Genomic DNA, 24307 nt, shown 5'->3' on the forward strand with positions numbered 1-24307 from the left:
TCCCCACTTCTGAGCCACATTATTTTCTCTTCCTTCCTGGGAATCCTAGAACTGCCTGATAAAGAGGGATGAGAATGGTTACTCTGCAGTGGTAGCTGACTTTGGCCTGGCTGAGAAGATCCCCGATGTCAGGTATGTAGTCCTACTGGATGCTGGGGTTCAAGGGACATGGGGCTGAAGCTAAGGGAAAATTCTAGCCTCCTCCCCAGAGGCCAGGACTTGGTCACAGCTCAACTTCAGCTCCCTAAATTTGGTTAGTCCTTGCCTATACCCATCCTTGGGATGGAGGAATGGTCAAAAGATTCCATTGCACCAGCCAATGGCAAGCTCATTTTCTGTATAATCTCACCCCACAGCATGGGGAGTGAGAAGTTGGCCGTGGTGGGTTCCCCATTCTGGATGGCACCTGAGGTTCTCCGAGATGAGCCCTATAACGAAAAGGTAAGTTTTGAGGATCTCAAGGCCTGATTCTCCTTTTTTTTTTTTTTTTTTTTTTTTTTTTGAGATGGTCTCACTCTGTTGCCCAGGCTGGAATATAGTGGCACGATCTCAGCTCACTGCCTCCCGGGTTCAAGCTATTCTCCCGCCTCAGCTTCCCAAGTAGCTGGAATTACAGGCATGCGCCACCATGCCCTGCTAATTTTTTTTTATTTTTAGTAAAGACAGGGTTTCACCATGTTGGCCAGGCTGGTCTCAAACTCCTGACCTCAAGGGATCTGCCCGCCTCAGCTTCCTGAAGTGCTGGGATTACAGGCATGAGCCACCGCGCTCAGCCCTGATTCTCCTTAGAATCTACTCTTAGCAGAGTGTCCAAGATGTTCCTACTAAGAACAGGTAGATGTTCCTACAAGGTACCAGGGGTGTACCTGGCAGCTGCCCAGTGACTGACTTGGATGAAATATGGGCAATATTAACCCAAGCCTGGGTTGTTAGATGGGGGGGTGGGGCGAGGCAGAGGCAGGGGAAGATACCCTACCCCTCAACCCATTAAGAGGGAAACCAAAGTCTGACTACCCACCAGGCAGATGTGTTCTCTTATGGTATCATCCTCTGCGAGATCATCGCCCGCATCCAGGCCGATCCGGACTATCTTCCCCGCACAGAGGTGAGCTGCAACCATGGGGATCATTGCCACTGATGGGGCTAGTTTGAAGCAATGAAACTGTTCTGTTCCTGGGGTGGACTTGCTGGAACTGTCTGTGGCTGGTTGTCAGGGGCAGCTCCCAACCTCTTCTACTGAGTAGACTAGGATGGGTCAGGGGATTAATGAACTGTCTACCTAGGCTTTCCATACCCATCCACAGAATTTCGGGCTGGACTATGATGCCTTCCAGCACATGGTAGGAGACTGTCCTCCAGACTTTCTGCAGCTTACCTTCAACTGCTGTAATGTGAGTATCTTTCTCCCTCTGCCTTTCATCAGGGGCTGGTTGAACCCTTTTCATCTGGTTAGGACTGTACAGAGAGGCTGCTAATTAGCTTCATGAGGGACCTCATTTTCTTTTCTTTTTTTTTTTTTTTTGATACGGAGTTTCGCTCTTGTTGCCCAGACTGGAGTGCAATGGTGTGATCTTGGCTCATCGCAACCACCACCTCCCAGGTTCAAGCAATTCTCCTGCCTCTGCTCGGCCTCCCGAGTAGCTGGGATTACAGGCATGCACCACCATGCCCGGCTAATTTTGTATTTTTAGTAGAGATGGGGTTTCTTCATGTTGAGGTTGGTCTCGAACTCCTGACCTCAGGTGATCCACCCGCCTCGGCCTCCCAAAGTGCTGGGATTACAGGAGTGAGCCACCGCGCCCAGCCAAGGGACCTCATTTTCACTGTAGTGACAGCAACCACACCTCCTTCTCCTCCCTCTGGCTCTTAGCTAACCTATTCGGAGCCCTGGACCAAGGAAAGAAAAAAATTGCTTTGTATTATCTGGTCCTCAGCCTGTAGGATAGACCCATCACTCCTTGCCTGGGGTGTTGATGGAACTCTGGTCCAGTTTTATTGTTGGACTGTGGATCCAACTGGTCCTGAGGCATATGAGAAAGGCTCTTCTTGGCCTTCATATATATAGCTCTGGGGCTAGACCTTACCTGTTAGGATCAAGGGGTAGGTGGGCTTTGTTCAGATACCTCCCAGAAACACATTAGGAGCAGAACTCAAGAACAGAATAAACTAATATGAGCATACTTTTGGAAGGTTCTGTGACAAGGTGATAAGACAAACACTAAGACAGCGAGGGAAGTAGACAATAGTGTTTTCCCTGACCTGAACTGTATCTTCATTGTCTGGGGCCTTGAGAAAAGGTCTCTTAGCTGCACATCTGAATCTTCAAAGATGCCAGAAATAGACTCAAATGCCATCTTTGGGGTGGGAGATGGAGGGCAGGGCTCATGGCTGTTGTGTATACCTACAGATGGACCCCAAACTGCGCCCATCTTTTGTGGAGATTGGGAAGACCCTGCAGGAAATTCTTAGCCGCCTACAGGAAGAAGAGCAGGAGAGGGATAGGAAGCTGCAGCCCACAGCCAAGGGTAAGAGATTAGACCAGGGAGCCAAACCTAACCCTAAGGGAGGAAATTTGGATGTGGGGCCTTCTCCTCTTAGGATTGTGATTGCCAGGATCCCAGGTCCAGAAATAAAGGGGAGCGGAAGGAGATAACACAGATACTGGCCTCTTTTTTTTTTTTTTTTTTTGAGACGGAGTCTGGCTCTGTCGCCCAGGCTGGAGTGCAGTGGCGGGATCTCAGCTCACTGCAAGCCCCGCCCCCCGGGTTCATGCCATTCTCCTGCCTCAGCCTCCCGAGTAGCTGGGAGTACAGGCGCCCGCCACCTCGCCCGGCTAATTTTTTTTTTTTTGTATTTTAGTAGAGACGGGGTTTCACCGTGTTAGCCAGGATGGTCTCGACTCGATCTCCTGACCTCGTGATCCGCCCGTCTCGGCCTCCCAAAGTGCTGGGATTACAGGCTTGAGCCACCGCGCCCGGCCAGTACTGGCCTCTTTAAGAGCTGTGGCTTAGCATACTGCTTCCCGTCTCCGAGTCTGTTTCTTCATTGGTGAAACGGGGCTGTGGTATCAACTTTGCTTTCATGAGTGAAAACATTCTGTGGTAAAATGCTGCTTCTATTTGTCATGACTAGTGAGAGTAACCCAGACTTAATTATTCTTCAGGACTCTTGGAGAAAGCACCTGGGGTGAAGCGACTAAGCTCACTGGATGACAAGATCCCCCACAAGTCACCATGCCCAAGACGTACCATCTGGCTGTCTCGAAGCCAGTCAGACATCTTTTCCCGTAAGCCCTCACGTACAGTGAGCGTCTTGGACCCATACTACCAGCCACGAGATGGTGCTGCCCGCACCCCCAAAGTCAACCCTTTTAGTGCTCGCCAGGACCTCAAGGGAGGCAAGATCAAGTTTTTTGACCTGCCCAGCAAGTCTGTCATCTCTCTGGTATTTGACCTGGATGCACCAGGGCCTGGAACTATGCCCCTGGCTGACTGGCAGGAGCCCCTGGCCCCACCTATTCGCCGGTGGCGTTCCTTGCCTGGTTCGCCTGAGTTCTTGCATCAGGAGGCTTGTCCATTTGTGGGCCGGGAAGAATCGCTATCTGATGGGCCCCCACCACGCCTAAGTAGTCTCAAGTACAGAGTTAAAGAGATCCCACCATTCCGGGCATCTGCCCTACCAGCTGCTCAAGCCCATGAGGCTATGGACTGCTCCAGTCTCCAGGAAGAAAACGGTTTTGGGTCCAGGCCCCAGGGGACCAGTCCATGCCCTGTGGGTGCTTCTGAGGAGATGGAGGTAGAAGAAGAAAGGCCAGCAGGCTCAACTCCAGTCACCTTTTCCACCTCAGGCATAGGCCTGCAAACCCAGGGAAAGCAGGATGGGTGAGGGGGGTTAGTCCCTGCCTCACCTTGGGGATGGACCTTCAGCTGAAACCATATGGCCCCCTAGGTGCACAGCCTTGATTCTTCCCTGGAGCCTACAGAGTAGGCAGGCTAGGCCAACCCAGGCTCAACTTCTGGGCTCCCGGTGCCCATTGGCTGTGTATGATAGGGGAGGCAGGAGTGAGAGGCCTTCCTAGTTAGGTCCAACAGCTGATACCAAGCCTCCGAAATCTGGCAAAGAGGTCTGCCTCTCACTGGACCCCCTCCAGTGCACTTCCCCAGACAGGACCAGAGGATGTCTAGTTCTAGGCTGAGCTGGCAGGCAGCTATTACCCCGGTTCTTTCCCCACCCCAGGTCTGTCTCTTGCCCTTTCTTGGGGCATGTAAGCTACTGAGTGGAACATGGAGCTGACTAAGAGGGCATAATGGGCATGGCTGTTTCCCAGACCTGAAGATTGGGGTGCTTCTTGCCAGTATTCTAAGACACTTGAGTAATTGCTGTTTGCACTTACTGCATGGTCAGACCACGTCACTACGTTTCTATGCAAGGGGAGAGCAAGGCAGTGTTGTGGTCATGGCTCTTAGCTAACCTATTCAAAGACCTTTTTCCCATTGATTAATCTATTTTCATATTTATAAAGGAGTCTTAATGTTCTGCCCCATAAGACTTTCAACCTTGTGGTTGGGAGTGGGGCTGGTTTTGTAGGCCCTAGGGCCTGCTTCTATGTATTTGTCAACATGTGATACATTCAGTTGATTAAATGGTTTATACATGGACTGATTTTCTTCCCTTCCTGCCATGGCTGGAACTTTGGGAACAGTCTGTCCTTACAGAGCTGCAATAAGAAATAACCAAAGATGAAGCTGGTCAAATATTTTCATAACTTGCTTCTGTTGATTTTTTTTGTAAAACTTTCCCAAGACATTTTCAGACTTAAAAATAAAGTCGGTGTTACAGGTGCTGGTCAGCCTTCTTACTTGTACCTCAGGCACTGAGATAAAGGAGGAGGTCCAGGGCAATGCACTAATATGTCTGTCAGGACACTCCCCCTCCCCTAAACTCAGTAGTAGTTGAGTATGACATTTACAGGCTAGAAAGACCCAAAATACCTCCGTTCCACCTGAGTGCTAGGTGGAAGTTGCATCAGCTGCTGCCCCAAGCGAGCTTCATCTTCTGATTGTGGGCTTTGGAGGAACGAGAGAACTGGCTCTTGGCCACTGTGAGGGGTACAGCTTTGCCACTCAAATATACCTTATTGTGGCATTCAGGGAGCCAGGGTCCAGAGCTGCTGGGCTGGGGTCCCTGGCTTACTTCCACATAGGCCATCACATAACCTGTCATAAAGGCATCAAAACCAGCCCGGTGCAATCCATCCCCAGGTACTGGGTTAGAACTGGCTTGGCTCCCTGGCACTTCTGAGGTAGCTGTATCAGCTATTTCAGGCCTTGCTGCCGTAACCCCCATCTCTAAGTCATTTTTGTTGCCTTGGTTGGAGTGAGGCAGATTTCTAGTTTCATTCTCAGCCACCTCCTCGGTTTCTTCAGCCTTGAGGCTATCCCCACAGACCTGCTTCTTGGGAGGACCATCCTTAGCTTCCCCAGAGGTCTGTGTCCCTGCTAGGTTCAACAAAGCCCTCTTCCGTTTTTCCCTACGTCGTCGCCGTCGCCGCTTGTCCTCTGCTGCAGCCTCATCAGTGTCAATGATAAGGTCAATATCGTGGGACTGAGGACACTGTGGTCCCAGGGGGCACCAGCCATAAGCCTAGGGGAGGGAAAGAGGCTTAGAAAGAGGCTCCAGGCATCAGAACCTCCCCTCCCAAGAAATAGGTGGGTGCTCTCACCGAGAAGTTGTCACAGATGCTGGTGGGATGAGGACGGTGGGTTGCTGGGGGCAGGCAGCAACGGTAATCAATATGGTCCCTCATGCTGGAAGGATAGTTGCAGAACTCCAGGGTAAGGTGTGGGCTGCCAGCTGCCCGCTGCTTCCCATTTTCCCGTTCACTGCAACAGCGCAAGAGGGTAATAGTCCACTAGCATATAAGCTCCATAAAAGCAGGGTTTTTTTGGTCTGTTTTGTTCACTGCTGAATCCTCAGCACCTAAAACACTGTCTGGGCACATGGTAGGAGCTCAATAAATATCTTAAGTGAATGAAATAAACTCATATCAGGCCCCACCCCTTTCCCTCAACCATTTCCTCACCATTTCCGGAAGGCATATTCTAAGTAGGAGGCCACGAAGCGGGCATGAAATTCAGCAGCATATTTGGTGTCATAAATGCCTGCTGGGAACATCTCACACAGGTCAGCAGTGAAGGTTCCCAGACTCTCAGGGAGGTGTGCATAGAAGTTCTGGTATAGGAACACCAAGTCTATAAGGCCATTGTGTAGCACCAGGGGCCGGCGGGCTCGGATTAGCTCCAGGAATAGGGTCCGTACTGACTGGCTCTGGCTCTCATCACCCTAGGTGAAAGTAAAGGGGTCAATGAGGAGGACAGAGTCCCCCAGGGAGCCTCTTCTGCTGGGCACTTATCCCAGGCTTGCCCACTTGGAATGCTCTCTCTCTCTCTACCCAATGCTACCTACCCTCCTAGCAGTCTTGTTTCCCAAGCCCTGTCACTAGTGATTCCCCATACTCCCTAAGAAGCAGGTTCTCCCCAGGCATCCAGCCTAGGATAGGAAGAAATAAAGTCACAGAAGGGCAGACTCAAGGCTAGGGAATCTGGAGGCCTACCTTGTCATTGCCCTTATGGTAGGGGATGCCTTGGGCATACTGCTGGTTGAAGTTGAAGCCATGCTGTATCAGGAACTGCACAGACTTTGGTTCTATGACATACTCCTCCATGCACAGCAGAGTGAGATTGAACACCTGAGCCAGATAGGAATGTTCACCCTGGGAGAAAGAGAAAGTCTGCTATATCAAGATTTGGGAGAGCCAAGTTAGGAGGATGTAAAAGCTTAAGAATGATACAATGGACTCGGCGGGGAAAGGATGGAGGCAGGTGAGGGATAAAAGACTACACATTGGGCACAGTGTACACTGTTTGGGTGATGGGTGCACCAAAATCCCAGAAATCACCACTAAAGAACTTATTCATTTAACCAAACACCACCTGTTCCCCATAAACCTATTGGAAAAAAAAAAAAAATCTATCAAGTTAGAAAAAAAAAAACAGATTTGGGAGAAAAAAGCTTCATATCTGATGTTCCCCAGAATCTCTCTACCCTCCTCCCCACAGCCAGACCTAGGATTGGGGTGAGATCAGCTCATACCTTGTCTGGCTGTCGCTTGAAGCAGGCGAGGCCCAGGGAGAGGATAGAACGGGTCCTGGCAGCACGACACACAGCCTTGTAACGTTCCTCGATGCACCTTGGGGTTGGGTTTGGGGGTTGCTGTGGCTGGGAGTTAGCCTTATGAAGGACCCAAACCACCCAGGTCTGTGACCGCCCCCCTCCACAGTTGAGGGCTGGCACTAAAGAGAACAGGGCTTATACTTACTGGTTCAGCAAACTCTTCCTGTCCCCAAGCCCACTCAGCTCCTGTGGGGAGGTAAAGGGAGGGTTGACAGGCCTCTAGCACCAGCCCCTTCACAAACACCTGCCCTCCTTGTTTTCCAACTCTCACCGTGTCCACAGCCACGAAATTAGCTGTCTTTATGGCTAGCAGGAGGGATGGCCACATCTCTTTGAAGTTGTTGCTTTGCACATCCACTACGGGAACCCGGACTACTAGCTCCTCCCCAGATGTTGTGCTTTTGCTGACACCACCTGGGGGTTAAGAGGGTGATGGATGTTCATGCTTAAGGAAAGAGCCCAGGGGAACAGACAGCAAGCTAGGCCACGGTGATGGTGGTGAGGGGGGTAGTTTCCATTGGCAGCTTTTCCCACAAGCCTTTGTATCCCACGTGTTCTACACACAGGCCTTGGAGTGGAGAGTGCCCTGAATTTGGGGAGGAAGCCTGGGTCTTCCCGTGGCTTGTATGAGTCTGGGTAAATTACTTCCCACCTCGCTGTCACAATATATAGAGGAGAAAGTTGGATTAGATGACCTTTGAAATTCTTTTTTCCCGTGTCCTGCAGGAAACATTTTGCAGGGCTTGAGGATCTCAGCTCCCTTAATATCCCACAGAATCCACACTACTGTTCTCATGGTGCCCCAGCGCCATAAGCAACAGTTCCCAGTAATCCCAGAGCCTGATAGTGCCACACACCAGAGCTGCCAATACGTCCTACCTTCCTTTGGACCACAATGCTCAATCCACCCCACTGAACTGAATCACAACTATCATTAGTAACCGTTATGAGCTCCAGACTACATCTCCCGCCATGCCTCCATCAGCCCCATGCTCCCAACGCTCCAGGCTTTTGCAGCCCGAGCCGCGGTGTACAATGGGACTTGTAGTCTCCTCGTGGCTAGTTCAAGCGGAAGGAGCAGTCCTCTGAAGCTTGAGGAGTCTCTAGAACTATGAGCCCGAGGCCTTGCCCTCTCCCAGAGCGCAGAGGCTTTGAAGGCTACCCCTGGGAAGCCGCTCACCGTCGGAAGCTGCGGGGGCTGAAGCTGCGCCATCGTCACTGTAGGCGGCCATGACACCGCTCGTCTCCCGCCTGAGTCGTCTGTGGGTAAGCTGGCCTTGCGCTCCGTCTCCTGGAGCGGTTCAGGCAGTCGGGGATGGCGCGGGGTTTAGCCGTCGGGTCGCCGAAGGGTCGGACTTCCGTTCAGACCTCCCGGGTCCGGCGCGGGGAAGGCAGCCCGACGCGCGCTAATTGCCTATTGGCCGGTGCTGCCGCCTCGCCGCCGGGATGGGCCCGAGCCACGCCCCCTGAAGTGCGCCGAAAAGCTGGGCGCGCCAGAGCGCGCTGGAGGTAAATTTTCTTTCCCGCATTCGCTGCGGGAACGCGGGGGTTGGGTGTACTGCTCTCTTCATCAGCGTGGGCCGGGGGTGGGGGGATGACTGGGTTTGGGCTTTCCGGAGAAGGTGACGCTGCCTGAGCTGAGCTTAAAGCACGCCCAGGAGTTAGGCTAGGAGAGGGTCGTGTGGGGGAAAGAAGGGTGTTCTGGGCATCGGTAAATTCCCAGAGAGGATGGAGAGCGCAGTGCTCTCCAGAAAGTGAAAGAGGCGGGGAGTAAGCCGTCGGAGGAGGCTGAGGAGGGTGTAGGGCGACCGACTGGTAGGGAAGCTTTTGAAATAATCCAATCAAGTGATAATGTGAACTTGAATTAAGGCTGGCAGTATGGATGGCGAGGAAGGGATAAATTGAAAAGCAACTAGGCCGTATAGTCGACCTAGAGGGTGATTGAGCTTGAAAGAGATATCTAGGCCGGGCGCAGTGGCTCACACCTGTAATCTTAGCACTGTGGGAGGCCGAGGCGGACGAATTACCTGAGGTCAGTTCAAGACCAGCCTGGCCAACATGGTGAAACCCCATCTCTACTAAAAGTACAAAAAAAATTAACTGGGTATGGTGCGGGCGCCTGTAATCCCACTAAGGAGGCTGAGGCAGGAGAGTCTCTTGAACCCGGGAGGCGGAGGTTGCGGTGAGCCGAGATCGCGCCATTTTGCACTCTAGCCTGGGCAACAAGAGCGAAACTCCGTTTCAAAAAAAAAAAAAAGAGGTTCCTATTGGAGACTAGTACCTCCCTAAACACTCCGATTCCCATCCACCTGTGCCTTCCAATGCTCCTTTGTTACTCTTTGTTTATAGTTCATCTTCAGCTTCTCTCAGCTCAGCCCATTTCATCATTATTCAGAACTGCTTGGGCCTGGCGCAGAGGCTTATGCCTGTAATCACTTTAGGAGGCCGAGGTGGGAGGATCACTTGACCCCAGGAGTTCAAGACCAGCCTGGGCAACATAGTGAAACCTTGCCTCTACAAAAAAATATTAAAAATTAGTTGGGCATGGTGGTGCGCACCTGTAGTCCCAGCTACCTGGGAGGCTGAGGCGAGAAGATGGCTTGAGCCCAGGAGATCGAGGCTGCAGTGAGTCATGATCTCCCCATTGCATTCCAGCCTGGGTGGCAGAGCAGCAGAGTGAGGGACACACTGTCTATAAAAACAACAACAAAATAAAACTGTTTGGATTTCTCCTATCCTAAAAAGGGAAACTCTTTTGACTATCCCCCATCCCATTAATTCATTTAACAAGCATTTATTGTGTACAGTTTACCTGGCACTGACTTTGGACACACACCAGTCAACAGAAGAAAATCAGTCCTCGCACTCAAGTCGCTTTTTACAGTCAAATTCAGGAAGTACACACTGATGGAAAGAATCAAAGTAATGTGAAATTACATTGGGGTAAGAGCTACAAGGCAGAAATACATGATAGGATAAGATGAGGGGACCTGATCTGGACATTTCAGTCAAGACTTGAAAAATGATTAGATGTTAGGTAAAGCATAAAAGAGTCCAAACAGGAAATGGATTGTGTGAGGCCCCAAGATGTACAGACACGTTTGAGGTGTTTAAGCAACTAAATTCAATCAACCTTGGCTAGAGCACAGTGAGAGGGGATGAGGAGGATGGTGCCCGGATTATTGGACCCACAAGGCCGTAGTAAAAGGACTGCCTTCTATTCTAAGAGCAAGGGTGTGGCAGCCAAATCACTCCAATGGCCTATAAGGGACTTTGTGACCCTCTCCTCCCCACCTCATCTGGTTTACTTCTCTGACCTACCACTCAGCCCCATCTCATTCCATTCTAACCACATTGGCCTGTTTACTGTACCACAGACATAGCAGGCACCCTCCTTGGGGCCTTTGCACTCACTTAGAATGCTTTGGGTCTACCTTGACCACAGTCTTTAAAATTGCAACATTAAACCCCACCTTGGCACTCTTTTTTTTCCCCACTTGCTCTAATTTTTGCTTTTTATGCTAATATTTATCACCTAACATGTTATGGAATTTACTTATGTTCATTATTCCTTTTCTGTCCCCATTAGAATATAAGCTCCCTGAGGGCAGGAACTTTTGATGTTTTATTTACTGAAGTATGCCAGGTGCCTAAAACTGCTTGGCATCTATTAGGGGCTCCATAAATATTGCTCAATCTTTTTTTTTCTTTAAGAGACAGGGTCTTGCTGAGCCCAGGATGGAGTGCAGTGGCACAGTCATAGCTCACTGCAGCCTTGACCTTCTGGGTTCAAGCTGTTCTTCACTTCAGCCTCCAGAGTAGCGGGATTACAGTGTTGAGCCACCACAACCAGCTTGCACAAGAATTTAATGACCCGTAGTAAAGGCCTAGAGTATTTAAAAAAGAAAGAAAAAGGAAAACAGGAAGAAAGGAAAGAGCGGGGGAGAAAAGAAAGAAAATAAAAGAATATAATGGGGTGCCACACGGTGCCGTAGTTCATGCCTGTAATCCCAGCAGTTTGGGAAGCTGAGGCGGTTTGATTGCTTGAGCTCTGTAGGTTGAGACTAGCCAGGGCAACATGGTGAAACCCTGTCTCTAACAAAAATACAAAACTTAGGTGAGTGTGGTGGTGGTGTGCGCCTGTGGTCCCAGCTGCTTGGAGTTGGGGTTGGGTATTGGGGTGGGAGGATTGCTTGAGCTGAGGAAGCAGAGGTTGCAGTGAACCACTGCACTCCAGCCTGGGTGACGGAGTGAGACCCCATCCCCCGCCCCCCCCAAAAAAAGAATGGGAAGCCATTGAAGGTTATAAGGAAGGAAGTGACATGATCTGGAAAAGGTTCTTTTGCTCTTTGGAGAATGGATTGTAGAATGAATGTGGAAGTAAGCAGGTTTGGTGAAGGAAGTTTGGCTATGAAGGGAAGGAGGGTGGAACTTGATTGTGTACGAGTCAAGGGGAAAATCTTTCACTTTGCCCTCTGAAGATCTGCTGAAAAATCAGCTCACAAATAGCAGGTTAACTGGAGAAAAGGCATACAAATTTATTAACATGCACACTGGGAGAACCACAAAGTGATTACCCATCCCCCTACAGAGATCATAAGTTTATATACCATCTGGCAAAACAGATTATGGGAGGGGTAGAAGAGAAATTCTGTTTTTCTGTTTTTGTAGAGACTTGCTTTGTTGCAAGCCTAATCTCGAATTCCTGGGCTCTAGCAATTCTGCCTTGGCCTCCCAAAGTGCTGGGATTACAGGCCTGAGCCAGCATGTCCAACTCTATTTGTTTTTAAATAAACTGAACTTTGGCCAGAAGGAGATTCTGTTGAAGGGCAATAAAGGGTTACTAGGGAGACTGGAATGGGGACAGAGAATGGAATTGTTAATAGTTCTCTTTGGAATTTGAATGATCCTGAGGTACACAACACCTTGTGAAAGGGTTTGTTCAGGTATGGTTACATGTTAGTCTTAGCATGTTAGTCTTAGCGAGGGGGGAAGAAAAACACAAGGGGTTTGGACTGTAGGCAGATAAAGAGTTCCAGAGGAACAACTTTGTCCTGGCTTTGGGAGAGTCTGTGGGGTGGAAGGAGCAGAGAGACCTTGAGGCTTTTTGAGTTCAGCATGTCAGAGTGCCATATTTTGGGGTATTGGTTTCTTTTTTTTTTTTTTTTTTTTTTGAGACAGAGTCTTGCTCTGTCTCTGTCACCCAGGCTGTGCAGTGGCATGATCTCAGCTCACTGCAAGCTCTGCCTCCTGCGTTCAAGCGAGTATGTCCAGCTAATTTTTTTGGATTTTTAGTAGAGATGGGGTTTTACCTTGTTGGCCAGGCTGGTCTCAAACTCCTGACCTCAAGTGATCTGCCTGCCTTAGCCTGCCTTAGCCTCCCGCGGTGTTGAGATTACAGGGGTGAGCCACTGCCCCCGGCCTGGGGTATTGGTTTCTGAGTTCCAGCAGTTAGATGGGATTGGAGGAGCAGGACTCTGAAAAGGAGGAGGGTAGGACAGTGCAAATGGAAGTAGATTTGAAGTTGTTTTTTTTTTTCTGAAGGAGGAGGCAAGCTCTTTTGATGAAAATGAGGTGGTAAAGTCAAAGTTTTTGGGGAAGAGTTTGATACAGAAGCTTAGCAGGGACTGCATTTTATCACAGTGTAAGAATGCTGGTTGTGGATTTGAAAGAACAAGTTGCTTAATCTCTGTAAACTTCAATTCCCTTATAAGTAAGATGGAGGTGATACTAGTACATACCTCATGGAGTCACCAGGAGATTGAGTGATCCGGTAAAGCTCTTCATGGGGTCTGACATAGAGTCGGCACTCACAAAGTATCAGCTAATTTTAGCTGTTAGAGAAAAGGCAGCCATTATAACAGTCCGGGAGCAGTGAAAATCAACCAGGCACACTTTCTCATTGTTGATGGTCAGCCACCTATGGTTTACTAGATCAGGAAAAGATTAGGAATAAAAATAGCTAATCTCTTATTCTCCCACTGATTTGCCATCTGTTCTCAGACAGATCTTTTGTCCCTCTGATCCCTGGTTTCTTCCAGGATAAAATGAAGGTTTTGGACTAGGTCACTACTAAAGGCTGTTTCAGTGTAACCATGCTACATCTCTAAGAGGCAGAGAAACCACCTACCCCCATTTTCCCAGACACACCTAAACAACCCCTAAACACCTAAACACACAGTCACAGTAAGAATCAGGGATACACAAATGCTCCCAAACAGGAGGTTTTGGTCCTTGACCCATCCCAGCCCTGGCCTCTGTTTTTGCATGTCTCCAGGGCTGTAACGCTGGCCCCCTTGAGGCCACTTGCTTAGCTATACTAGTTGTATCTCAGTGCTGCAGCCAGCCAAGAGTAAACTCATGAGCATCTTGAGAGTGCTTAAGAAAAGCTGGACCCTATGTGAATGGTGGATCAGATGGAGATGGCTATCACCCTTGGAAGGCCTCAAGATTCTGCCTCATTGTGACTGCTTTGGCTGGGTCTTTTTGTTTCAGGCCATCATGAGGAAGCCACGAGCAGCCGTGGGAAGTGGTCACAGGAGGCAGGCAGCCAGCCAGGAAAGGAGGCAGAAGCATGCTAAGAGCAACAGTCAGGCCAAGCCTTCTGCTTGTGATGGTAAGGAACTTGGCTGTGGCCCAAGGCTCACTGGCCATGAAAGGGGGCAGATTCAGTCTGGGAAGGGATTGTGATAAGTATCAAGACGTTAAGAGACTTACTAAGGGCCAGGTACGGTGGCTCACACCTGTAATCCCAGCCCTTTGGGAGGCCGAGATGGGTGGATCCCTTGAGCCCAGGAGTTTGAGACCAGCCTGGATAACATGGCAAAACCCCCTCTCTATGCTCACATGGTGGTGAGCGTCTGTAGTCCCAGCTACTCGGGAGGCTGAGGAGGGAGGATCGCTTGAACCTGCAAGGCAGAGGTTGCACTGAGTCGAGATAGTGCCACTGCACTTCAGCCTGGGCAACAGAGCCAGACTCTGTCTCAAAAAAAAAAAGAGACTCACTAAGGGTGTAATTCTGACTATATTGCTGTGTGACATTAGGATAATTGCTCTGGATGGCTGTTTTCTTACTAGTAAAATGGAGCAGTAGTTCAGCATTTCCTCCCTCATGTGGCTTTCATGGGACCAAATGAGTTCATGAACCTGAAAGTGTTTTGTAAATAGGAAGGTCCTGCACCAGTATATATTATAGCTGGCTAAAACTATTAGGTTTTCATTATGGCTCAGAGACAAAGAAGCCAGCAGTACCACCCTGAGAAATTAAGGCCAGAAACTTAGCCACAGCTACACACAATTACATAACTCTGGTCTGACTCCAGCTCCAAAGCTTAAAGGGGTTTGTTGGGGGAAGCCCTAACTGGGAGCATACTGCCACAAACTGCTGTGTCCCAAGACCCTGGTGCCCAGCCTATGCAGGGATGATTCCTAAGTGTCCTGGGGCCCCAGCAGGCCTGGCCAGGCAGCCGGAAGAGGTGGTATTGCAGGCCTCTGTCTCCCCATACCATCTATTCAGAGACGTAGCTGAAGTCACAGCCTTCCGAAGGAGCCTGCTAAGCTGGTACGACCAAGAGAAGCGGGACTTACCATGGAGAAGACGGGTAGGCAGGCGAGGAGCAGGGACAGTGGGTGGGAGGCAGGCACCCAGCCCCCTCCACCCTAACTCCTCATCTGGGGTTGCATTGACAGGCAGAAGATGAGGTGGACCCGGACAGGCGGGCATATGCTGGTCAGTACATCTCCTGAGAGCAGGGCCACTTTGCCTCGAGGCCCTTGGGTCTGGGGGCTGGGGGCCAGGTAGGGCAGGTCAGCAGTGTCCTTATGCCAACCCCTTTCCCCTAGTGTGGGTCTCAGAGGTCATGCTGCAGCAGACCCAGGTTGCCACTGTGATCAACTACTATACTGGATGGATGCAGGTGACTCCAGGGGAGGAAGGGAAGGGTCATGGGTCGGACCCCAGATGAGAGCCTTTACTTTGGGATGGGTGTAGAGAAGGTTTCCTCTACCACCCTCACCCTTGACCTTGCCTCTTTCTGCCTGCCTGTGGCTATAGAAGTGGCCTACACTGCAGGACCTGGCCAGTGCTTCCCTGGAGGTGAGAGCCACCCTAGGGTAGGGGAAATGGGAACGACAGAGGGACTGACGGGTGATCTCTCTGACCTCTGATCCTACCCACAGGAGGTGAATCAGCTCTGGGCTGGCCTGGGGTACTATTCTCGTGGCCGGCGGCTGCAGGAGGGAGCTCGGAAGGTAAGGGGATGGCAGGAGGGTAGGAACCCAGGAGTCTTGGGTGTCTCATAATCTTAAGTCTTACACTCCAATCAGGTCGTAGAGGAGCTAGGGGGCCACATGCCACGTACAGCAGAGACCCTGCAGCAGCTCCTGCCCGGCGTGGGGCGCTACACAGCTGGGGCCATTGCCTCTATCGCCTTTGGCCAGGTGATTCCACAGCCCACCCCCACTTTGTGCATGCCCAGCCTTCTTCCTCCCAGCCCAGGCTAACTCTTTGGCTCCTCTGTGCCAGGCAACCGGTGTGGTGGATGGCAACGTAGCACGGGTGCTGTGCCGTGTCCGAGCCATTGGTGCTGATCCCAGCAGCACCCTTGTTTCCCAGCGGCTCTGGTAGGATGTTGGGGTAACAAGGGTGCTTCAGGGGTGTCTCCAAAGGAGCTCTGGCTCACAGCAGTGTTCCCTTCTTTTAGGGGTCTAGCCCAGCAACTGGTGGACCCAGCCCGGCCAGGAGATTTCAACCAAGCAGCCATGGAGCTAGGGGCCACAGTGTGTACCCCACAGCGCCCACTGTGCAGCCAGTGCCCTGTGCAGAGCCTGTGCCGGGCACGCCAGAGAGTAAGCCTACTGGGGAAGGGGCACTGAGAAGTCCTAAGGGGTGACTCTGCCCTATGACACCCAACCCTGTGCCTCTCAGGTGGAGCGGGAACAGCTCTTAGCCTCACGGAGCCTGTCGGGCAATCCTGATGTGGAGGAGTGTGGTGAGCACCAAACCTAGCCCCCACCCCAGCCCTTCCTGGCCCAGTCAGAAGCCCCACTCCAGTTCTTCCTCTAACCTGAATAAGATTCTGCAGAACCTGGCCAAAGCCTGCTCTCTAGATTGGCCCCTAAAGCCCTCTCGGCCTGAGTAGGGTTTGGGGATCTCCATTCCCAGCTCTCAACACTGGACAGTGCCAGTTGTGCCTGCCTGCTTCAGAGCCCTGGGACCAGACCCTGGGAGTGGTCAACTTCCCCAGAAAGGCCAGCCGCAAGCCTCCCAGGGAGGAGAGCTCTGCTACCTGTGTTCTGGAACAGCCTGGGGCCCTTGGGGGTGCCCAAATTCTGCTGGTACAGAGGCCCAACTCAGGTACCTGGATACTGGGCGTGGAAGGCAGTGGCGTGAGTAACAAGGGAGAATGGAGGGAATCGGCAGCTGAGGCCTGACCCCTGCCTGGCTGCCCTCCCTCTCAGGTCTGCTGGCAGGACTGTGGGAGTTCCCGTCCGTTACCTGGGAGCCCTCAGAGCAGCTTCAGCGCAAGGCCCTACTGCAGGAACTACAGCGTTGGGCTGGGCCCCTCCCAGCCACGCGCCTCCGGCACCTTGGGGAGGTAAGTGAGCAGCAGAACGGCCAAGGATGGTGGCTTTTGAGGCTATATCCACAGGCCTATTTGAACCTCTTGGCCCTTCCTCCAGGTTGTCCACACCTTCTCTCACATCAAGCTGACATATCAAGTATATGGTCTGGCCTTGGAAGGGCAGACCCCAGTGACCACCGTACCAGCAGGCGCTCGCTGGCTGACCCAGGAGGAATTTCACACCGCAGCTGTTTCCACCGCCATGAAAAAGGCACTACCTTTGTTGTCTTTGTTGTACTTCCTTGTGTTTCCTACATGAACACAAGCATGTAAACAGAAAAAAAAGCATTTTTTTTTTTTGAGATGGAGTCTCGCTCTATTGCCCAGGCTGGAGTGCAATGGCGCTATCTGGACTGACTGCAGCCTCTGCCTCCTGGGTTCAAGCGATTCTCCTGCCTCAGCTTCCTGAGTAGCTTGGATTACAGGTGCCCGCCACCACGCCTAGCTATTGTTTCTATTTTTAGTAGAGACGGGGTTTCATCATGCTGGCCAGGCTCATCTCCAACTCCCGACCTCAGGCGATCTGCCTGCCTCAGCCTCCCAAAGTGCTGGGATTACAGGTGTGAGCCACTGTGCCCGGCTATTATTATTATTTGTTTTTTGAGATGGAGTCCCTGTCACCCAGGCTGAAGTACAGTGGTGCGATCTTGGCTCACTGCAACCTTTGCCTCCTGGGTTCAAGTGATTCTCGTGCCTCAACCTCCCGAATAGCTGGGATTACAGACGTGTACCACCATGCCCACCTAAGTTTTATATTTTTTGTAGAGATGGGGATTTCACCATGTTGGCTTGGCTGGTCTCAAACCCCTGGCCTTAAGTGATCCACCCGCATCGGCCCCCCAGAGTGCTGGGATTACAGGCATGAGCCACTGTACCTGGCCAAAAAAATCGCTTTTTTTTTTTTTTCTTTTTTCTTTGAGACGCAGTCTCACTCTGTTGCCCAGGCTGGAGTGCAATGGCATGATCTTGGATCATTGCAACCTCTGCCTCCCAGGTTCAAGTGATTCTGCTTCAGCCTTCCAAGTAGCTGGAATTACAGGCGTGTGCCACCATTCTTGGCTGATTTTTTATTTTTAAATTTGTATTATTTGTATTATTTGTATTTTTAGGGGGGAGAGACGCTGTCTCCCTCTGTCACCAAGGCTGGAGTGCAGTGGTATGATCTCAGCTCACTGCAAACTCTGGTTCCCAAGTTCAAGTTATTCTACTGCCTCAGCCTCCCGATTAGCTGGGATTATAAGCTTGTGCCACCACACCCTGCTAAATTTTTTTTGTATTTTTAGTAGAGATGAGGTTTCACTATGCTGGCCAGACTGGTCTCTAACTCTTGACCTCAAGTGATCCACCCGCCTTAGCCTCCCAGAATGCTGAGATTACAGGTGTGAGTCACCACACCCAGCCATGATGTTTTGGATTTTTAGAAATGGGGTTTCGGCCGGGCGCGGTGGCTCAAGCCTGTAATCCCAGCACTTTGGGAGGCCGAGACGCGCGGATCACGAGGTCAGGAGATCGAGACTATCCTGGCTAACATGGTGAAACCCCGTCTCTACTAAAAATACAAAAAACTAGCCGGGCGTGGTGGCGGGCGCCTGTAGTCTCAGCTACTTGGGAGGCTGAGGCGGGAGAATGGCGTGAACCCGGGAGGCGGAGCTTGCAGTGAGCCGAGATCACGCCACTGCACTCCAGCCTGGGAGACACAGTGAGACTCCGTCTCAAAAAAAAAAAAAAAATAGAAATGGGGTTTCACCATGTTGGCCAGGCTGGTCTCGAACTGCTGGCCTCAAGTGATCCACCCACCTTGGCCTCTCAAAATGCTAGGATTACAGGCGTGAGCCACCATGCCTGGCCAAAAAAACATATTTTAAACAAAAGTACTGGGACATGAAGTTAAGGGCAGAACACCGGTTCATCTCTTTTGGAAAAAGTGCCAGCCCTCACCTCCCCGTCTTCTTGTCTAGGTTTTCCGTGTGTATCAGGGCCAACAGCCAGGGACCTGCAAGGTAAGTCTCCTAGGCCTCTCCCAACCCGTCTCCCCAGGCCTGAGGCCATGGGTTTTTAGTCAGTTAACTGACGAATGTTTGGGTGAACATTCTCCACTCCAGGCTTCACTGGAGAGAGGAATAGTTCTTGACCTGGAGAAGTTGCATTGTGGGGTGCAGGGTAGAAGGAAAGGAAAAAAATGATGAGGACTCTCCAGTGTCACAGGTGTGTGAAATGCATGTACTGGATTTTGTGGGATATGAATTGTGGAGCCATCAGTTCTTTTTGTTTTGTTTTGTTTTGTGACAGTCTTGCCCTGTCACCCAAGCTGGAGTGCAGTGGCCCAATCTCGGCTCACTGCAATCTCCAATAACTAGATTAAAGTGATTCTCCTGCCTCAGTCTCCCAAGTAGCTGGGATTACAGGTGCCTGCCACCACGCCCAACTAATTTTTGTATTTTTAGTAGAAACAGGGTTTCACCATGTTGGCTAGTCTGGTCTTGAACTCTTTTTTTTTTTTTTTTTTTTTTTTTTTTTTGAGATGGAGTCTCACGCTGTTGCCCAGGCTGGAGTGCAGTGGCGCAATCTCGGCTCACTGCAAGCTCCGCCTCCCGGGTTCCCACCATTCTCCTGCCTCAGCCTCCTGAGTAGCTGGGACTACAGGCGCCCGCCACCGCGCCTGGCTAATTTTTTGTATTTTTTTTTAGTAGAGACGGGGTTTCACTGTGGTCTCGATCTCCTGACCTTGTGATCCGCCCGCCTCGGCCTCCCAAAGTGCTGGGATTACAGGCTTGAGCCACCGCGCCCGGCCTGGTCTCGAACTCTTGACCTCAAGTGATCTGCCCACCTTGGCCTCCCAAAGTGCTGGGATTACAGGTGTTGAGCCACCACACCCATCCATGGGAGCTGTCAGTTCTATCTGGGAGACACGGATCAGGAAAGGCTGTTTGGAGGGAGCAGCTGGTAATCTTGTAATACCTAACCTTATTTTAGACTCTCCCTTAATCACCTAGCCTTGTTTCCACATGAATAGGCTCTCCCTTCATTGAGAAAGCCAGACAACTCCATTTAGCTCCTTCTGTAAATGAAGCCTTGGAAATAGGTTTCAAGGACTCTTCACCCACCCCCTTCCTCAAGGAGTTAACTTGTGTATGCAGACTCCCAACATATCAAAGAGTCCAATTAACTGATAAGGTACTGAAGCAAGCAATGTTTGAAGTTCCCAGGATTTTGCTCAAGAGATAACACCGTAAAGCCTTGAGTTTGTGTCCAACAGAGCCCACATATATAACATCTTATGAAAGATTTAGAGTCCCTGCACCTGGAAACTGTTTGTTTCTCTGTAACCATTTGTCTTTTTAACTTTTTTACATGTTTTTACTTCTGTAAAATTGTTGCAGCTGAACTCCCCCTCCCCTTCCTAAACTGAAGTATAAAGAAAATGGAGCCTTCCTGGGGCCGAGAGAATTTTGAGCGTTAGCCATTTCTCGGTCACCGGCTAATAAAGGACTTTTTTTTTTTTTTGAGACAGGGTCTCGCTCTGTCGCCCAGGCTGGAGTGTGGAGTTCAGTGGCGCAATCTCGGCTCACTGCAAGCTCTGCCTCCCGGGTTCACGCCATTCTCCTGCCTCAGCCTCCCGATTGCTGGGACTACAGGTGCCCGCCACCACGCCTGGCTAAATTTTTGTATTTTTAGTAGAGATGGGGTTTCACTGTGTTGGCCAGGCTGGTCTCAATCTCCTGACCTCGTGATCTGCCCGCCTTGGCCTCCCAAAGTGCTGGGATTACAGGCATGAGCCACCGCGCCTGGCCAGGACTCTTAAATTCGTCTCAAAGTGTAGCGTTTCTCTAACTCGCTTGGGTACAACAATCTGGGTCCTAGAAATGAATCATTTTCTTCAGGTTTGGGAGGGGAATCAACCGTAGCGATGTTCTTTCCAGTCCCAAGAGTAGTGTGAGCAAAGGTGGGGCCCAGTGCAGGCTGCAGTGCTCAAGGAGCTGTGAGCAGTTGGTTTAGCTGGAAAGGTCAGCAGGGTCTGCTGAGTCAGTCAGGGTGTGAGCGAGCCCTAGGCTGCTGACCCATTTTAGGGGGAGAAGAGTCAGATTCACATTTTTAGGACAATTCGATTCCCTCAGGCAGCCTTTTGGGAGGTTGATTGATGGGGCAGTTGCTTGAGGCAGGATGAAAGCTCTACAGCATTCCAGGCTAAGCCTGAGCTAGATCAGTAGAGTCAGGGAAAGGGAGGGGGAACAAGGAGAGGATTCTCTGCTCCCCCTCCCCTAACTACAAGGCCTCCCACCTTCCATTTTTTCACAGGGTTCCAAAAGGTCCCAGGTGTCCTCTCCGTGCAGTCGGAAAAAGCCCTGCATGGGCCAGCAAGTCCTGGATAATTTCTTTCGGCCTCACATCTCCACTGATGCATCCAACCTCAACAGTGCAGCCCAGTGACACTTCTGAAAGCCCCCATTCCCTGAGAATCCTGTTGTTAATAAAGTGCTTATTTTTGTAGTTATTTTGTGTTGTATTTTTTTGAGATGGGGGTCTTGCTATGTTGCTCAGGCTGGTTTCGAACTCAGGTGATTCTGGCCTCAAGTGATTCTCCTACTTCAGCCTCCAAAAGGGCTTGGATTACAGGCATGAGCCACCACGCCCGCCCTTTTATAGCTATTTTGGAGAGCCTTCCACCCTCTCCCTAGTCCCTTACTCCTCACATCTGAAGGAGGGACCCAGAAAAGTGGTGACGTTCTGCTTGGTCCTGACTTCCTCTGGCTGAACTCCCAGCCAGCCCTGGGCAGATGGGGTCGGGGGTGGGTGTTCTGTCCAGACTGATCTGTCCTCCATCCCCCCAGGAGAAAGGCAAGGCAGCTACAGGGAGCACCTGCCAGTGGCTGACACCCAGCACCCTCCGTCTAGGTCTCAGGTCAGCTCTGATTGGAGCGGTGGCATCACTCTGGAGAAGGTAGTTGGGCTCAACTCCCAGCCAGCCCCTTCCCACCTGCAGTCGCTCCCTAGGGGGAGAGGAAGCACAGGAGAAGGTTTGTTCTGTTTTAAATTCCTACTTCAAATATGAAATCATTTATTTAGGGTTATGTTACATACGGAGTGAAACGATACAGAAAAGCAAAGGGCTAATAATGACAGGATTTGAGGAGTGGGTGGGAGGAAACAGAATCACAGTGGAACACAAGGAGGACTCGAGAGTATTGGTTATGTTCTGTTTCCTAGTGTGTAATTCTTTTATTGTTTTTTATATCTTACATATTTATTATAGACTGTATATAAGAAATGTTTTAGTTTTTAAAAATCCCACCTCTTTGGAGCCCAGTGAGAGACACAGCTTCTGGCAGGCACTGATGAGATGGAAGTCACACCTGCCCCCTGGAGGCAAAGTCTTTCACTAGTTGGGCCTCCTGCAGATGTTCCTCAGTTCTATGCTGGTCTCCCCAGAGCTGCAGGTCAGCTGGCTGCACTCAGCTCTGGGCATCCTTCCACTTCCTGGCTCTTGGCAGCTTGCTCCTGTACAGACCGCCACAGAGCTCTGATGTTGCCCTGACCAAAGCCAGTGGCCCCCTGCCTCTGAATCAGCTCCAGGAAGAAAGTGTCCTCAGTGAAAAGGGACTTGGTGAAGACCTGAAGCAGAAACTTGCCTTCATCACCATCTAGCAGGATCCCCTGTCTAGCAAGCAGATGAGGCTCGTGCCCTGCAGCTCGGATTTGCCTCTCCTTTCCTGGCTGCTGGTAGTATGCCCCAGGGGGAGCCAGGAACTGGCCTCCAGCAGCTGCCACCCGCTCAGTGGCCTCCACAATATTAGGCGTATACAGCCCCACGTGCTGCAGGCCTGGCCCCTTGTGCCGGGCCAGGAACTGCTCCACCTGGTCCTGTCGTGTCGTCGCCCCCGGCAGGGACTCAGCCAGCACAAGAGTGGGGACAATGCTGCCCGGCTGCGCCTGCAGGGCTGTAAGCCTCAGTCCCCCAAGCCCAAACCCTGCTGTTATTTCCAGGCCCAGCTCGGGATCCTCATCTGGGCTCAGCGGCAAGTGGCAAAAGCCCAGGCAGTTGTGGAACCAGCGCAAAAGTGTGGGGGAGCTGCCGGCGGTGCAGGCCAAGGTCAGGTGGTCCACGCGGCTGACCCACCCAGGGCCAGGCGCAGAGGGCACGGGCCTGAAGCCGGGCAGGAAGGGTCCGCGGTAGCCGGCGCGCTCCAGCAAGGTCAGGCTGATGTTGCCGGCGGGCGAGCTGACCACGGCGTAAGTGGCGGAACCCTGCGTGTCCCGCACGCGAACGGGAGGGACAGGCACGCTGCAGCCCAGCGCTGCCAGCTCCCGGGTTGCAGCGCCGACGTCCGCCACGTCGAAGCACAGGTTCGTGGCGCTGGGGACGGCGTGACGCGGGTCCAGCCCATACAGCGGCTCTCCAGACCCTGGGCCCTCGTTCACCAAAAAGACAGCGTCGCCGCTGCGCAAGGCCAGCTGCCGCCAGCCGTCCACCTCCCGCGAAGCCAGGGGCTGGAAGCCGAAGAGGTGCTGCAGGTCCCGGGCGAGGGGCTGCCCCGCGGGCACGTGGAAGGCGATGTGGCACAAACGAAGGGCGGGCGCGGCCATGGCGCTCTGGACAGCGACCTAGACTTGTCCTTCTGGGGCCGCTCACTTGTGGTTGGGGACTTCGGGACTCTCAGTCCTGGGCTGATCGTCCGGAGTTGGAGAGTCCAGTTCACCCCGCAGAGCAAGTTTCTCGCTTTCTTCCGGAAAGAAGTCACCCGCCGACCCCTGAGAGCTCGCGGTTCTCCCTGCAGCGCCACCCCAGCCAGGAGCAGCCTCTGGGGCACAGGGTCTCACTGAGCCGAGCTGCTAGCTGTGAGAACCACGCGGAGCCCGTGCTCGCGCCAAGCTGGAGAAAGAGGGCGGAGCCCGTGACTCCGCCTTTGACTCCCCACCCTCCCGCCCACACCCTGTCACCTAGGATACTGCGGGATTGCTGCGCTGTTCTTTCCCCGGGGCCTCACGCCGGGTCACATCCTTGGGCACTGAGCCTCCCTTCCTCAGGCCAGGAACTCACAATGGCTGCCTTCATTCGGTGCCAGGCGCTGGGCTCCCACTCATCCCCACAACCTCATAGCGAAGGGACTCAGCCCGGGTTCAGGGAAAGAGTTGGAATTGTCTCTCCACAAGCACGGAATTTCTTAGCACTTTCATGTTTTGTCTTTAAGTTCTGGAGTTTGCCTCTAAGTCTTAATGTTCCCTGGAAAACACACACACACACACACACACACACACACACACACACACAGGTTTATATGTTTTGAGACAGGGTCTCACTCTGTCACCCAGGCTGGAGTGGCACAATCACAGCTCACTGCAGCCTCCATCTCCTGGGTTCAGGCGACTTTCCTGCCTCAGCACACAAATAGCTGGGACCACAGGCGGACGCCACCTCACCCAGCTAATTTAAAATATATATATATAAAATTATT

General features: G+C 51.7%; 4 protein-coding genes across 20 annotated transcripts in view; 2 read left to right on the plus strand and 2 right to left on the minus strand.

Annotated features, from left to right (window-relative positions):
* LOC105494934 (testis associated actin remodelling kinase 2) overlaps nucleotides 1–4842 on the plus strand; it is a 151692-nt gene extending 146850 nt beyond the window's left edge. For both annotated transcript variants that reach the window (XM_011763972.2, XM_071093975.1), the window contains 6 exons: nucleotides 50–132; nucleotides 357–441; nucleotides 1022–1105; nucleotides 1305–1391; nucleotides 2408–2525; nucleotides 3164–4842. In XM_011763972.2, coding sequence (XP_011762274.1) covers nucleotides 50–132; nucleotides 357–441; nucleotides 1022–1105; nucleotides 1305–1391; nucleotides 2408–2525; nucleotides 3164–3885 — 1179 coding nt within the window. In that variant the 3' untranslated portion in view covers nucleotides 3886–4842. The remainder of the gene's footprint in view (nucleotides 1–49; nucleotides 133–356; nucleotides 442–1021; nucleotides 1106–1304; nucleotides 1392–2407; nucleotides 2526–3163) is intronic.
* A 155-nt stretch (nucleotides 4843–4997) lies between these two features.
* On the minus strand, nucleotides 4998–8550 carry LOC105494935 (target of EGR1, exonuclease). Of its 2 annotated transcripts, none has more exons than XM_011763975.3 (8): nucleotides 8414–8550; nucleotides 7505–7647; nucleotides 7379–7419; nucleotides 7153–7249; nucleotides 6614–6772; nucleotides 6083–6342; nucleotides 5723–5882; nucleotides 4998–5643 (listed from the first exon to the last, which is right to left on the minus strand). In XM_011763975.3, the coding sequence occupies exons 1-8, from the start codon at nucleotides 8463–8465 to the stop codon at nucleotides 5026–5028; spliced, it is 1530 nt and encodes a 509-aa protein (XP_011762277.2). In that variant the 5' UTR covers nucleotides 8466–8550; the 3' UTR covers nucleotides 4998–5025. The 2 variants fall into 2 exon arrangements, with proteins under 2 accessions (XP_011762277.2, XP_070950163.1); XM_071094062.1 differs by lacking the exon at nucleotides 8414–8550 and adding an exon at nucleotides 8113–8247.
* On the plus strand, nucleotides 8375–21348 carry LOC105494936 (mutY DNA glycosylase). 15 transcript variants are annotated; one of them, XM_071093983.1, is made up of 17 exons: nucleotides 8375–8499; nucleotides 13729–13849; nucleotides 14683–14834; nucleotides 14923–14962; nucleotides 15076–15149; nucleotides 15287–15328; nucleotides 15412–15483; nucleotides 15559–15672; nucleotides 15758–15855; nucleotides 15936–16080; nucleotides 16160–16223; nucleotides 16397–16588; nucleotides 16693–16829; nucleotides 16915–17067; nucleotides 18815–18856; nucleotides 20368–20491; nucleotides 21153–21348. In XM_071093983.1, the coding sequence occupies exons 1-17, from the start codon at nucleotides 8464–8466 to the stop codon at nucleotides 21224–21226; spliced, it is 1680 nt and encodes a 559-aa protein (XP_070950084.1). In that variant the 5' UTR covers nucleotides 8375–8463; the 3' UTR covers nucleotides 21227–21348. The 15 variants fall into 15 exon arrangements, with proteins under 15 accessions (XP_070950084.1, XP_070950088.1, XP_011762285.2 ...); XM_071093987.1 differs by having other exon boundaries at nucleotides 14686–14834; XM_071093992.1 differs by lacking the exon at nucleotides 8375–8499 and adding an exon at nucleotides 8609–8742.
* A 395-nt stretch (nucleotides 21349–21743) lies between these two features.
* LOC105494933 (4-hydroxyphenylpyruvate dioxygenase like) lies at nucleotides 21744–23727 on the minus strand. The gene has a single exon (XM_011763971.2). It carries the CDS (start codon nucleotides 23436–23438, stop codon nucleotides 22293–22295), a length of 1146 nt encoding a protein of 381 aa, XP_011762273.2. The 5' UTR covers nucleotides 23439–23727; the 3' UTR covers nucleotides 21744–22292.
* Between the last annotated feature and the right edge of the window lie 580 nt (nucleotides 23728–24307).

Source organism: Macaca nemestrina, chromosome 1 (assembly GCF_043159975.1).
Source record: "Macaca nemestrina isolate mMacNem1 chromosome 1, mMacNem.hap1, whole genome shotgun sequence".
Taxonomy (NCBI): Eukaryota; Metazoa; Chordata; class Mammalia; order Primates; family Cercopithecidae; genus Macaca; species Macaca nemestrina.